Source organism: Hoplias malabaricus, chromosome 4 (assembly GCF_029633855.1).
Source record: "Hoplias malabaricus isolate fHopMal1 chromosome 4, fHopMal1.hap1, whole genome shotgun sequence".
Classification (NCBI taxonomy): domain Eukaryota; kingdom Metazoa; phylum Chordata; class Actinopteri; order Characiformes; family Erythrinidae; genus Hoplias; species Hoplias malabaricus.
Genome location: NC_089803.1, coordinates 50,387,800 through 50,403,182, shown reverse-complemented (window position 1 = coordinate 50,403,182; position 15,383 = coordinate 50,387,800). Strand labels below are relative to the sequence as shown.

At 38.2% G+C, this 15,383-nt stretch overlaps 1 protein-coding gene across 3 annotated transcripts in view; it reads right to left on the bottom strand.

Annotated features, from left to right (window-relative positions):
* The window catches only part of flncb (filamin C, gamma b (actin binding protein 280)), a 132,754-nt gene that overhangs the window by 71,208 nt on the left and 46,163 nt on the right, over nt 1-15,383 (bottom strand). For all 3 annotated transcript variants that reach the window (XM_066667997.1, XM_066667996.1, XM_066667998.1), the window contains exons 7-14: nt 13,806-13,968; nt 9,880-10,080; nt 3,169-3,306; nt 2,661-2,787; nt 2,220-2,356; nt 1,748-1,941; nt 1,457-1,570; nt 852-995 (exon numbers count right to left, since the gene is read on the bottom strand). In XM_066667997.1, the coding sequence (XP_066524094.1) occupies nt 852-995; nt 1,457-1,570; nt 1,748-1,941; nt 2,220-2,356; nt 2,661-2,787; nt 3,169-3,306; nt 9,880-10,080; nt 13,806-13,968 (1,218 nt within the window). The remainder of the gene's footprint in view (nt 1-851; nt 996-1,456; nt 1,571-1,747; nt 1,942-2,219; nt 2,357-2,660; nt 2,788-3,168; nt 3,307-9,879; nt 10,081-13,805; nt 13,969-15,383) is intronic.

The following is a 15,383-nucleotide window of genomic DNA, read 5'->3' as shown; positions in this document are numbered from 1 at the left end:
ATACAAGACATATCAGACAATGAATCAGAAACACCTGTCATTTTAGTGTGGGAGGTTTCATGGCTAAATTGGAGCAGCCTGGTGGCCAATCTTCATTAACTGCACATTGCACCAGTAAGACCATGTGCATCCAATGGTTCAAACATTGTGTCCTGAAGGCGGTGCCGTGTATCAGGACGACAATGCACCAATGCACACACAGCAAGACTGGTGAAAGATTGGTTTGATGAACATGAAAGTGAAGTTGAACATCTCCCATGGCCTGCACAGTCACCAGATCTAAATATTATTGAGCCACTTTGGGGTCTTGGGGAGTCAGGAAACGTTTTCCTCCTCCAGCATCACGTAGTGACCTGGCCACTATCCTGTAAGAAGAATGGCTTCAAATCCCTCTGACCACTGTGCAGGACTTGTATATGTCATTCCCAAGACGAATTGACGCTGTAAAATTACTGTGGTCTAAAACCAGGTGTTTCAGTTTCATTGTCCAACCCCTGTGTGTGTGTATATATATATATATATATATATATATATATATATAAATATACATACATACATACATACATACATATTTATAAGGTGTCCATTTATTAGGAAAAGCATGACAAGACTTGGTTGGAAATGAAAAAGAATAATGCACTGTATGTGGGCTTCAATTTATATGCATCATTCCAGGTGTCTGTATTAACAATGAAAAGATCACTTTAAGGCACTTGTCACCCTTTGTCACTCTTTACATTTTGGTGTTTCATAATCTTATAAGAACAATATTTTTTGTTTTCATCAAACCCACAAATACAGTTTGTTAAACCTGAATAAATGTTAACAATTAAACACAAGTGAGCTCTTACCCTAAATGGGCTGTTGGGGACATTGACTCCACCCCAGGTGATAATAATAGTGTGTTTGATAGGCTTTGTTGGTATATAGACACAGAAGTAGGTGCTGTCTCCATTATCTGTTATCTGGATATCAATGGGGTATCCTTCTGAATCCTAAAGTTAAAAAAGCATTCCTTTCAGAAAAACATTGCTTTAAAATACAACATTAATACAACATCACAGTAAAATGTACCTGTAAGAATAATATCCTCTTCCCGGAAAAAATCTTTTTATAAAAACATACTTTTAATTAAATGTGTCAAATATATATATACATATTGACTAAATATATTTAAATATAATAGACTCTGGACATTCACTGAGTTAATGCTTATCCAAAGGGTATAACCTACATTCACTAAGAATCTCATACAAATGGCTTGACCTAGGTATAAACTAATACTGAAAAGGTGAGCCAGTATCAATATTCATTATATCTGAAAATTCCTATACATAAATATTTATGAAATATATAAATTAGGACTAGCTATAATTGGATTCACCGCTCTGGTGTGAGAATCACCCTGTGAAGGCAGAAGCAAAAGAACGTAACAATAAGCATTAAGGGATGTTACCTGAGCATAGATCTTCAGCTGGCCTCTGCCTGCTCCTCGTGCATCAATGGTGAATTCTGCTGGTTTGTTAACAATGCAACCAGTATGTTCTAAGCCAGGGCCATAACATTTCACCTAGAAAAAGACAGGAATGTCAGTATTGTTGCTTTGTACTACTTCCAAAGGAATGATGTGTATGATTTTGGCCTTATCAATATATACATTCCATATTATATTTATCAAAATTATGATTATCAGTGATAATAAAGTCTTTGGTCAGACTTTGTGACCAAAGTGTTATCACATGCTGACCTTCTCAGCGAAACCATCACTGGCTGCAGGGAGGATGTGAGCCATGAAGGGACTGTCCTTAATATCCTCATCATCACAGATAACATGGACAGCGTAGTCGCCAGGCTCTGTGGGCCAGTAGAGAACGTCACAGGAACCATCCCCTTTATCATCACACTCAATCTTGGCCTGTGAGGGGCCTTCTATAGAGAATCCTACAAAAACACACAAACAAATTCTCAGTTTCAATTCAGTTTCAATTAGAACTCAGGAAAAAAGAATGTTAATGTACCCATATCACCCAATGAACCACTGAAACACATTTCTCAGACCAGAAAAACACACAGGGTTTAGAAAAGTCAAAGGTGAAAATGTTGAGTTTATAGGATTTCCTGCCACACTCACACCTCAAAAAAAGTCCTAAACTCCATAGCCCCAGGCTGCTCACAGCATGTGGAAAATGGAAAAAAAATTACAGCAAATATGGCCTTACCTAGAGTTCCCACCTCCGTACCGATGGCCTCCACCACAAAGTCAGCTGATTTGCCCACCATACCTGTCTCCAGGCCCGGACCCCATGCCCTCACTTTCTGAGGCCCTGCATCCTCACTGACAATCACTTCAAATGGGCTGAACAGAAAATCACAAATATATTATTTTACATAGCCCTCCTCAAAATGTTACACAAAGCAGTTTCTGCAGTGCTAAGCCTGGAGTAGCAATGGCAGAGGCTCTATTCTCCCTATAACAGCTCTGTGAAGCATCAAAATTATTCTGAAGCTCTAATTGAAGGTAAAAAATACTATGTACTACAGGATTATAAGACACTGGTTATTATTCTGTCAAATTATTTTTTGACATTTGTTTAACTGAAACTCTCATGGTAACCCCTTAACAAGCATAGAGAGAAGGAATTGTACAGAGAGATGTTCACCTGCGTGGGATGGCATGACCACCCCAGGTGATGATCACAGTGTATTTTCCAGGAAATATGGGGTAGTAGTCACATTCATACACTCCATCACCCAAGTCACACACCTTCACAGGTTCATCTCCACCCTCTGAGTATTCACACAAAAGAAAGACACCAGGATTATATATCATATTATTGTCAAATCAACAGATTTCTTTTGATTTTTAAGCATTTTTCCATTATATTATGTGAGATATTATTATATTATTTCATGAACAGACTATTAGATAAACTGCATTACCTGGAATAAAATTAATTATGACTTAGGAATTATCTGAATATATCAATGTAAAACATTACATGGTCAACATACAAAAAATAGTAATTATCGTCTGTTATAGAGAGAATCAAAGTTGTAAACAGAATACAGAAACATTATAAAAACATATTTCAAGAAGGGCTGTGTAACATCAGTTTTCTTTTTTTTTAATCTAAAAATAAAAAAATCTTTCCCTATCAAAGTACTTACTTGGGCCTTTTATGAGAACTCTCAGGTCTCCACTGCCTGCTCCTCTGGTGTAGATTTTAAAATCTGCCACCTCCTTTACACGTACACCCTTGGGCTGTAGACCTCGCCCAATGGCTCGGCATGCATTTGGATTACACGCTGAGTGGGAAGAGGGTTTAGACTTGAACTTTCAAAAAAAATTAAAGCTCAAATAAACACACAGACAGACTGACATCCAGTAGAGACACCTACAGGTTGCAGGGCTTTGGGGTTATTTTTCACTACAACACTAAATAACTGAGGAGGAGCAATATGTTTTTTTAATTTGACATTACCCAGAGCTACTGTCGCTTGCTTCTGACTTATTTCTTCTTACATTTAAGAGCTTACATCTTTTAGAAAATGAATAAATATATAAATATATAAACTAGCAATCTGTAACATACTCTGACTTTCTGGTACATTCATCAGTTCTAAATAGTGGTCATCAAAGGGAGTTCTCTAGGCAAACAGGGCAGTCTTTCCAATACATATTATTAGTCATTGAGCTGCCATCAGTTAGCTGTAATGTTACAGAACCAGAGCAAAATGGATTCCTGTCAAATCTGTAGCTCCCTTCCTGGGTTTTCTACATAGCAGTGAAATTATTAATGATATCTTGCAGAGCAATAAAAGACATATAAGAAGATAATAAATCTAGCCAAATCAAAGAGTGCTCTAAATGAACAGTATTTCATAGTTTAACAAGACAGACAAAGAGGATATAGATACATAAGATTGGAAGGAAAAGTTGGATATGCTGGTAAGATCATTATTATAAGGCTGTTAATTCATATAGCTTCTTTTTAGATTGATCAATTGTACATTAGAACAAACATACATGCTCCAGGCATCCCATTCTCAGTGTTAGTCTGTAGCGAATTTCTAGTATCAATACCAGAAATCCACAACTTCCACTTTAGTATAAGTTCTAGGAAGCAAGACAAGCAGAGATGTTGATGATGATGACATTGCTATTGATGATGAAGAAGATGATGACTATCATGCTGCTTAATTGCAAAGCTGCTGTAATCGTTTTTTTTTTCACTTTGCACTTGACAATAGCCCCAATAGCCAGAAGCTTTTCACATCTTAGCTTGACATGAAGAAAATTTCTATTACATACTGAGATATCATATTTAGATTGAGAAGTTGATTACATAAAGTTCCATTTTGTAAGCTTACAGTTACTGGCTGTACCCTATATGTTGCTGCACAATTTGTCCTCTACCCCATCCAACAATGGGAAGGGGACCAAAATAGAAACAAATATAATTAGGTAATTATGATATAAAATGCCAGTGGCCATCTAAGAGAGGAACTGAAAAATTGCTCAAATACTTTAAATTGTAAGCAGCTGCATGTGTAATTATATCACCACCTACACTAGGGGGAACATTCCCATTTCATTTCAAATCCAAATGCATGAGAGAAAATATGTATTGTTTTGATTTTTTTGCATGCTTATGCTTGCACACTAGTTTTGTAGCTAACATTCCGATTTGTGTTACATATTCATGTCAGCATAGCATACACCATATGGTACTACCTCTGGCAAAACTGATTGATTCTCTTAGACCATTGTAATTTTCTTTCCTCTCTTTACTGTTACTGCTGGTTTGTGTTTGTCTTTTCTGTATGTAATTTCCCAGTTGTTCTGTCACACAAATTGACTCACATTGACACCGATCATTTGCTTTTGTTTTCCATGTGTTTAGCTTTGAGTACACTATTCCGATGCTTTGGCATCTGCGTTGGTCTACCAATATGTTTTAGTTTTATAATTTTCCCTCTTTTTATAATTTTATAAACTCAATATTTAATTGGAAATAGTACAAAGAAATGCCAGCAACATGCTCTAAAAATGTTGTGACAGGTTCATGTTTACCACTTTGATTCATCAGCTTTTCTTTTAGCACCACTCTATAAATATTTAGCAACTAAAGAAGTCAGTTGCTGTTGTTTTGAAACAGAAATGTTTTCCCATTTTTGCTTGTCATAGGATTAAAAAATAATAATAATAAATAAAAAAAAATAAAAATAAAAAAACATGCCCACTTTAAATTTAACCCCATATACCCTATATATATATATATATAGCTATTTTGCTATTCCGTTTTTTTGTCAGTGTCTCTTTCAGTTGCATTTAAACAGTAATTATGTAACATATTGAATATGGCTATGTTGTTTTATTTTCTAAAGAACCTTAGCTACTCAAATATGTAATCACTTGAGGTTTTCATGCTGACCGATAAATCAATTTTTCTATAAATTTGTCATGTTTTGACCAAAAATTTTACCTAGCGCCTGCTTTTTTTTTCATATTTCTCAATGTACAGCCTTGAAATCATATTCCCACATTGGATATCTTCACACAGATTGTTAGTGTGAGGTGTCTTTTAGTTGAAAACATAAGCATTTTTGATGCTAATTTATTACATGTCATATTACTGTGATAAAATAAATTTGTAGCATCAGACGGACATATTTTTCTTGATATTCTAAGCTCTGGGATGTATGACTGATAAAGTTCTGACAGTCACAGCAGGCCCAGACTTTCAGGAATTTAGTTCAGGGCAAATATGGACAATATCCCAACAAATAAAAAACATTTTGGTACTTTGGCAGTTTTCTCAGATGCTGATAATATTTACAATTATTATTATTATTATAATCTTTTTTAAAAATGATGAAATAATACTTGTTTATTTAGAAAACACACAATAAATAATTATTTAAGCTTTTTAGTTTATATTTGTTGATCTAATGCAGAGTTATTTGATGTGAAACCTAAAAAAAACCTTGAAAAACTATAAATCAATAATAGGAATATGTTTTTGCTGATGACTCATAGTTTTCTGCCCAGAGACAGCTTGGGTTGACGTTATGTGAGTCAAAACGAAACTGAAAGTAAACAGCGTCTTTCTTGTCCCTTTGCAGCGTCTTTTTTTCTGATTTTAGCGCCTATCATTAGAGTCTTTCATGACAAGGACATAAGACAAAAATTTTGAAGGAGCGCCTTGATTTTTTTAGCGCCTTGAGAGCGCTATTTTTAGAAACGGTAGGATCTGCGTTTTCTAACTGTATACGGAGCTCACAGAAGCATTCAGACATTCAAGACTTACAAAGCTGATTATATAAGGTGTGTTTCTACCCCGCAAAATGCGGGGTTCGAGTTGAAAGGGTTCCAACTGTTCTGGAATGAAAACCTAATTGGCAACAGGTCAGTCATGTCACTGGGTTTAAGAACACATGCTGAATCTTTCAGTATTAAAGAACGGGGGATTCACCATTCTGTGAAAGACTGTATGGACAAATCGATTTTAAAAAATATATAAGAATAATGTTTCCGATGGAAGCCCACCCTCCGATGGGCAAGGTGAAAAAATGTTTAAAATATGTTCCTGAGGTTAAGTTCCATATTATTTCTTTTTTTCTGCCTGTTATACACACCAAAACAGTTGAAACAATATTTATAGCTTCACTTGTAAAAGTTTAGCGATCAAAAGCCTAATTTTTTTTTCCTTCCTCAAAAAAGTTTTTCCTACTACTGAGGTGCACCTGAGGGTAAAAAATACAAAGACTAACATTTAGCGTGTTATTCCATTTGTGAAGCCAGGTGTTTTTCTCAGTTACTCCTAAGGGATTCATTGAAACACATGCTGTACAAGCTTTGATCACAAGGGAGCAGTTTTATTTTGAAGTAAAAACTGTGACAGAACACCCTGTAAATATGGTGATCCCATAATTTTGCCAAGGGTAACAGTGCCACAGCTATGCTGAAAAAGGTTCATCACCTTAAGGTATTATTAGCTGTGATCAAGTGATGGTTCTTATGCTCAATTAATTTAGAAGAGTTGTTGGAGAGAACGTAAGATTTGCAGCGGTCGATGTGTAATTTCAGTAATTGCAAATCCATAAGGTTCATCTATATAGTAGGGGTTCCTGATAAAATGGACTATTACTGTATATACAAATTAGGCATGCTAAATATACTGGCAACTTTGTGTATTTTGGCAAGGCCAGTTAGGATTAAATTAAATGGTGGATTTAAATTTAGGATGTGTACACATTAGAATGCTTTAATATACCAGATACAGATCAATTGCAGAGGTTACTCTGCTGTGGCTGTGGCTCACAAAGTACATGCTGAGCATGTGTGAAAGCTCTAAAGTGGCTCTCTTACTAATGCTTAAGAGGACACTAGCATCCAAGTTGTTATCTGTTTTGAATACGTATTATATCCTCTCTCTTACATGCAGGCTTTCTGCATACATTCCCACTCGTTCCAGTCCCCTTCCTGATGAGTGCTTTATGCGAGTTTCTGCTGTATATGGCCAAGCAGCAGTACATGCCAACCAGCTGAGGAGACGAGGGGTATAGGGAAGGTACGTTTAGGTGGATGCACAAGGGAGCGGTTGAAAGGAGGATAGAGGGAAAGGTAAGAACAGAGAGGGGAGGTAAAGCGACCAAGCTTCTGCAGGCATATGGCACGCCCCAGCCGCCCTTACTAACTTGGTCGCCTGGGTTTGGGTGGAGTTGGGGGGGGCATTTTCTTGGTCTTTTCAGAGGGCGGCGTGCATATAGACTGGGGGATTATTTGAACCGGGGAGCCAACTTGCACGCTGCTCGATGGCACTAGAATGACACACAGGCGAAAGAGAATAATACAGGAACACCTTTCATAATTCATGTGTGTGTGTGTGTGTGCGTGCATGTGTGTGTGTGTGTGCTGGGGAGGTGGATGGCAGTGCCAAACCTCAACAAACCCAGATTCAAAAAAATAAATAATAGAAATCCACATTCCAGTCTGAGTCCACAAGAAAATCTCTAGATCACAGTCAGTGTCACATACACCTTCAACAAAAAATTTGTGCATTGGATACGTATTAGATATAAAAAGCTTTCAATCTTATGCCTGCCTCTGGGTTAAATAACCCTTCTCTCCTAAGAAAACCTTATAAGCCAGAAATTATTAATATGTACATATATTCGGGCTGTCAAGATATACATATACATACATATGCACACATACACACACCAGTCACCATACATTATTGTCACCTCCATGTTTCTACAGTCACTGTTCATTTTGCATTTTCATTTACAGACTGTAGTCCATCTGTTGTTATATATACTTTTTGTCCCCTTTCTTCCTCTTCCACAACAGTCAAAACCAACACAGATCATATCTATTTTAGTGGGTGGCTGCGGTGACACTGATGTAGTGATGGTGGTGAATAAGGGTGAATCCTATTTACCTCTCCATGGGGTCAGGGTGTCTCTATTTGTTGGAAAATGTTGGGTAGGGCTATATACCCCTTCCAACGGAAATTTTTCTGGAGCACATTTCAAATAAATGCCTTGTGAATCACTGGCTAGATGGTAGCACAAATAAAGCCAAAAATAACAGTATTTTCTCATTTAAAAACTATGATAATTATCGAATTATCTTAGTTTAATGTAGTTTCAATGCATTATGTCCTGTTACTTCATAACATGCATAAAATATCGCTAGTATTTTGCTGACGTCTCGCAATTTGAAGGCATGCTATGCCGTAAATTTATCTATGATAAAGTCTAATATTGCAGCAGACTGGCAGCATAGCATCACTGAAGTGCTGCTCTTTTTTGTGCTCTGATGACCTGTCAGTCTCTTAAAGGTTTCCATTTTTTAGGGTAAGATTTTAAGCACACCACTTTCTAACTCAGATCCAAGGGACAAGATAACATTCAAATATGAGGGGTTAGGGTAAAATGCAGGTAGGCGCAGCAGGTAGGTGTCGCAGTCACACAGCTCCAGGGACCTGGAGGTTGTGGGTTCGATTCCCGCTCCGGGTGACTGTTTGTGAGGAGTTGGTGTGTTCTCCCCGTGTCCGTGTGGGTTTCCTCCGGGTGCTCCGGTTTCCTCCCACAGTCCAAAAACACACGTTGGTAGGTTGATTGGTGATTCAAAAGTGACCGTGTGTGTGTGTGTGTGTTGCCCTGTGAAGTACTGGCGCCCCCGCCAGGGTGAATTCCTTCCTTGCACTCAATGATTCCAGGTAGGCTTTGGACTCTGAATTGGATATATGGTTACAGATAATGGATGGATGGATTCACCCTTAGTGTGTACTGTTAAAACCTTCAGTGTCACTGCTAGATTGAGAATCGTCCACCAACCCAAATTTTCCAGGCAACAACATTCCTGTGGGCAGCACCTGGTGACCACTGATGAAGGCTTAGAGATAGCATAAAAAGGCAGCATAAACTGTGCAGCAGTAGATGAGCTACTGTTTCTGCATTTACATGTACAAGGGGGACTGATGCAGAGCAACCAATGGACAGACTAATGGTCTGTAATTGTAGGACTACAAAGTGCTGTTTGATCAGTGGAGCTGACAGAATGGACAGTGACTGTAGAAACAAGGAAGTGGTTAACAAGATTTTATTTTGATGATGCTATGCTATTAATTTAATGTTGCTCTCAGCTCAGGCTGAATAACTGATCCAATCACTGTCTACAAAAGGGTGGAAGCCTATGCTGAGTACAACCACACTGTCATAAATTGAGAACCCTTCATTTATAAAGAGATGATAATTGGGAAAGGAAAATGCATTGATTACAGTTATTAATATATCAGTTTTAGATTAATAATTTCTTAAGATTAAGAAAAAGATTAAGAAAAAGGCCCACTGGAATGTGGGTCTCACCCTCTGAGATGTGGACTGTGAATGGACTTCTGGGTATCTGCTGGCCAGCAAAGGTCACATAGACAACATGAGGGCCTTCTAGTACAGGTCCATAAGTGCAGCGGAAAACACTGTCCCCTTTGTTTTCCAGTATAATCTCCACTGTGTCCCTACGGCCCAGAGAGTCCACAATGATCACACCTACATCACCTGCACCTGCACCTGAGAAACATATTTATGATTCAAGTTAACATCAATTACAAACCAGATTCCAAAAAAGTTGGAACACTAAACAAATTGTGAATAAAAACTGAATGCAATGATGTGGAGGCGCCAACATCTAATATTTTATTCAGAATAGAACACAAATCACAGATCAAAAGTTTAAACTGAGAGAATGTATCATTTTAAGGGAAAAATATGTTGTTTCAAAATTTCATGGCGTCAACAAATCCCAAAAAAGTTTGGACAAGGCCATTTTTTACCACTGTGTGGCATACCCCCTTCTTCTTACAACACTCAACAGACGTCTGGGGACAGAGGAGACCAGTTTCTCAAGTTTAGAAATAGGAATGCTCTCCCATTCATGTCTAATACAGGCCTCTAACTGTTCAATCGTCTTGGGCCTTCTTTGTCGCACCTTCCTCTTTATGATGCGCCAAATGTTCTCTATAGGTGAAAGATCTGGACTTCAGGCTGCCATTTCAGCACCCGGATCCTTCTCCTACGTAGCCATGATGTTGTGATTGCTGCAGAATGTGGTCTGGCATTATCTTGTTGAAAAATGCAGGGTCTTCCCTGAAAGAGATGACGTCTAGATGGGAGCATATGTTGTTCTAGAACCTGAACATAGTTCTCTGCATTAATAACACTTTCCATGTTGCTTATAATGAAGCATAGAATGAACAGAGAATCAGTCTAAGATTCAAAAAACTGCATTAGATCAGAAAAAGATGCACAGAAGAGCATTGCTTTCAACAGACTGAAGATTGGCTTGAAAGACAATGAGAAAGCAGAATGACACTTTCCAGGATATTTATAATGAAGCATAGAATGGACAGAGAACCCATCTAAGGTTTGAATAATTGCATTAGATCAGAAAGAAACGCACTGAAGAGAATTGCTTTCAACACACGTAAGACTGTTTTGATAGACAAAGAGAATGCTTAATAACACTTTCCAGGTTGCTTATAATGAAGCATAGGATGGATCGTGAATCCATCTAAGATTCGAATAACTGCACTAGATCAGAAAAAGACACACTGTAGTGCATTGCTTTCAACAGACTGAAGACTGTTTTGACAGGCAAAGAGAATGCTTAATAACACTTTCCATGTTGCTTATAATGAAGCATAGAATGGACAGAGAATCAGTCTAAGATTCGAATAACTGCATTAGATCAAAAAAAGATGCACAGAAGAGCATTGCTTTCAAAACACTGAAAACTGTCTTGAAAGACAAGTAGAATGCGGAATTACACTTTCCAGGTTGTTTGTGATGACATCTGGAATGGAGCGAGAATCCATCTGATATTGGAATAACTGCACTAGATCAGAAAAAGACACACTGTAGTGCATTGCTTTCAACAGACTGAAGACTGTTTTGACAGGCAAAAAGAATGCTTAACACTAGAACTACCAAACCGCTGCCATTTGGCAATTATACCTTTAAATCCCAAAGAACTGCCAATTGGCAGGTATGAAAGATCTGGACTGCAGGCTGGACATTTCAGTACCCAGATCCTTCTCCTATGTAGCCATGATGTTGTGATTGCTGCAGAATGTGGTCTGGCATTATCTTGCTGAAAAATGCAGGGTCTTCCCTGAAAGAGATGACGTCTAGATGGGAGCATATGTTGTTCTAGAGCCTGAACATAGTTCTCTGCATTAATGGTGCCTTTCCAGACATGCAAGCTGCCCATGCCACAAGCACTCATGCAACCCCATACCATCAGTGATGCAGGTTTCTGAACGGAGCGTTGATAACAACTTGGGTTATCCTTGTCCTCTCTGGTCTGGATGACATGGCGTCCCAGTGTTCCATAAAGAACTTCAAATCGTGACTCATCTGACCACAGAACAGTCTTCCATTTTGCCACACTCCATTTTAAAAGACCCCTGGCCCAGTGCAAATGTCTGAGCTTGTGGAGCTTGCTTAGAAATGGCTTCCTCTTTGCACTGTAGAGTTTCAGCTGGCAACGGTGGATGACACGGTGGGTTGTGTTCACTGGCAATGCTTTCTGGAAGTATTCCTGAGCCCATTCTGTTATTTCCTTGACAGTGGCGTTCCTGTTTGAGGTGACGTTTAAGGGCCCGGAGATCACGAGCATCCAGTAGAGTTTTACGGCCTTGACCCTTACGCACAGCAATTGTTCCAGATTCTCTGAATCTTTTGATGATATTATGTACAGTTGATGAAAATAACTCTATAAAGTCTTTGCTTTTCTGGTATCGCTGCACTATCTTTCTGCTCAACAATGGTGGAATTGGTGATCCTCTTACCATCTTGGCTTCAGAGAGACACTGACACTCTGAGAAGCTCTTTTATACCCAATCATGTTGTCAATTGACCTAATTAGTGATAATTGGTCTTCCAGCTGTTCGTTATATGCTCAGTTTCATTTTTCAGCCACTTATTGCTACTTGTCCCAACTTTTTTTTGGGATTTGTTGACACTGTGAAATTTTGAATCAACATATTTTCCTTTAAAATGTTACATTTACTCAGATCAAACTTTTGATCTGTCATCTATGTTCTATTACAAATAAAATATTGCATTTGCCATCTCCACATCATTGCATTCAGTTTTTATTCACAATTTGTTTAGTCTCCCAACTTTTTTGGAATCCGGATTGTATCATTAATTATAACAAAGTTAGTTCTGATCCTGCAATGTGATTGGCTGAGAGACATTCCAGGAGTGCCAATATTACACAAAAACAATAACACAATACGCTTCAGGTATCACGCCGCAAAATATATGTAACCTAGCAATGACGCTAGAACGTACAAGAGAGCCCTGTGCCTGGACTTTTTCACCCAATGGGGAATCGGTTCGTTTTCCATACCCATACCTTATTTTGAACAGCGTAAAGGGTTATGGAGCAGTGGACTCTGCTTTCTGATTTGTAAACAAAAAATAAGTAAATAAATAATATTTATAATTAAATACAAATTGATATGTCTATGTGGTTTTTGTGTCAAAGCCCATCTTTTTTCTCAGCAGCACACTTTCCAAAATACTCACTTTTACCTTAAACAGAGAGAACTTGGCATCGTTTAGTGTATGGTATATATCACAATGGTCTGAATCTCCTGTAAACAATGATCAAATCATGACATTTTATTGACAGTTTATCTCTGTTTTCATCCTGATTTAGACAGGGTAGCTCTGAATAGTGCAGCCTTGTTTCCCAACAAATCTGGTGTGAATACGGAGCGGCCCTGGAGAGAATCAAATTTCAAAAATCCTGGACGTGTCCAACATCGCACAAGTTAATCCAGAGTTCATGAAAAGAGCAAAAAGGAATGTGTGATGAAATGGAACTATTCTTCCTCATGGAAAATTGATAAACAAATGATTTTTAATGGTCTTCTTTATCTTAAACCTAATAATAAATGGCGATAATTAACTGTGGTATAAACGCAATAATACACGTGAGGTTTGTGCTATAGCGTGAGATATTGGAACTGGTGTACTGATCTTCGGCACTTGGCCGCAGCACACAGTGCCAATATCTCATGTTATAGCACTCACTCTCATGAATTATTGCTCAAGTAACATCAAGTAAGGCAGAGGATGTATGAATATATGTAATTTATATACCTTTCACCATCCTAAAATGCAGTGATGTTTCTAAAGTTATCAGAAATGATTGCCTTTACTGAATTCTTAAGAGTGAGCCTAGTTCAGTGGTAGAATTAGATCTGTACATTTTGGTCCAGTACCTGCAGTGTAAATATCAAAGTATGTAGGTTTGTTGGCCACATTGCCCACTGGTTCCAGTCCTGGGCCACGTGCCTGCACCTTGTTGGGGTCACCTAGAGCTTTGGATACATTCACGTGGAAGGGACTATTGCTTATGTCTTGCCCAGCAAAGAGTACCTTCACCTGTGCAGAGAAACAACACAATCGGTAAGAATCTGATCCAGTACTTGATCCATCTGAATAAGAATATTCTAAACCCAGTGGGTCCAAAGTGTATTAAAACCTTTTGTGCTTTAATTAAAAATATATTCTGCTAAGAAACAAACCCATATTATACCATAGCTAGTTCCGACCCTGCGATGTGTTAGGCTGAGAGATGTTCCAGGAGTGCCAATATTACACAATGCTCTTCAGGTATCACTCTGCACAACACATGCAACCTAGCAACGACACCAGCACTTAAAGACAGCACAGTGCCTGGACTTTTTCACCAAATGGGAATCAGTTCATTTTCTGTTCTCGCACCTTATTTTAAACAGAGGAGAGTGATGTCCCAGTGGACCATTATTTGCTTTCTGATTTGTAAACAAACAGGAAATAAAGTAAATTGCTATGTATATGCAGCTTCTGTGAAACCATGACATTTTATTGGCTTGATGTGTTTATCTTTGCTTCTATCCTGATTTAGACTGATTTAGAGTGCAACTCTGAATAATGCAGCCTTTCCCAACAAATCTGGTGTGAACACGGACCAGCTCCTGGAGAGAACCAAAGTTCAAAAATCCTGGACGTGTTCAACATCGCAGAAGTTAAATGTCCAAAGTTCATTGAAAAGAGCAAAAAGGAATGTGTGATGGAATGGAACTATTCTTCCTCACTGAAGGTTTGATTAAAACAAAACAAATCATTATTCATTGTCTTCTTTATCTTAAAGCCTAATAATAAATGGCGATAAACTGTGGCATAATTGCAATAAATCTCTGAAGTTACTCATATACAACAATGAGATCAGGTGGGAATATGAAGTCTTTTACTAAAGTCTTATGCTGATCCCATGTCTAATATTTTGTTTCAGTAGATATCTCAGGGAAATAACACACCGCTCAGATTTGGTGAGAATATATTAAATTATCTGTGACTGAACTAAGAATGTCACGGTTGGGGTGTAAGGTCAGAAGGACAAGGTACAAGGAGCGGGGATGGGAGTAAGTGCAGGAGATTTTAACTAAACACAAAGGCTAGGGTAAATGCTAAACAGGAAAGCTAAACGCAAAACAAGGAATATACAGAACAAAGTGGCTAAACACTAAACAAGGCTAGATACTAAACAAGAGGCTTTAAACAAAAGACATAACGCAGCAAGACTGTGAAGCTGCGCCATGACTCCGAGACCACAAACATACAATGACCCACAACCAGGAAACACTGACAAGGACTTTATCAAGACAACAGAAACAAGAAACACCTGGGAACTGATTAAGAAACGTGACACTAGAAACACAAGGGAAGGGTATCACATGACCTGGGAACAAGCAGGAAACAGCCACAAGACAGAGGCAACAGTCACATAACAAGGGGAGCACAAACAAGGAACAATA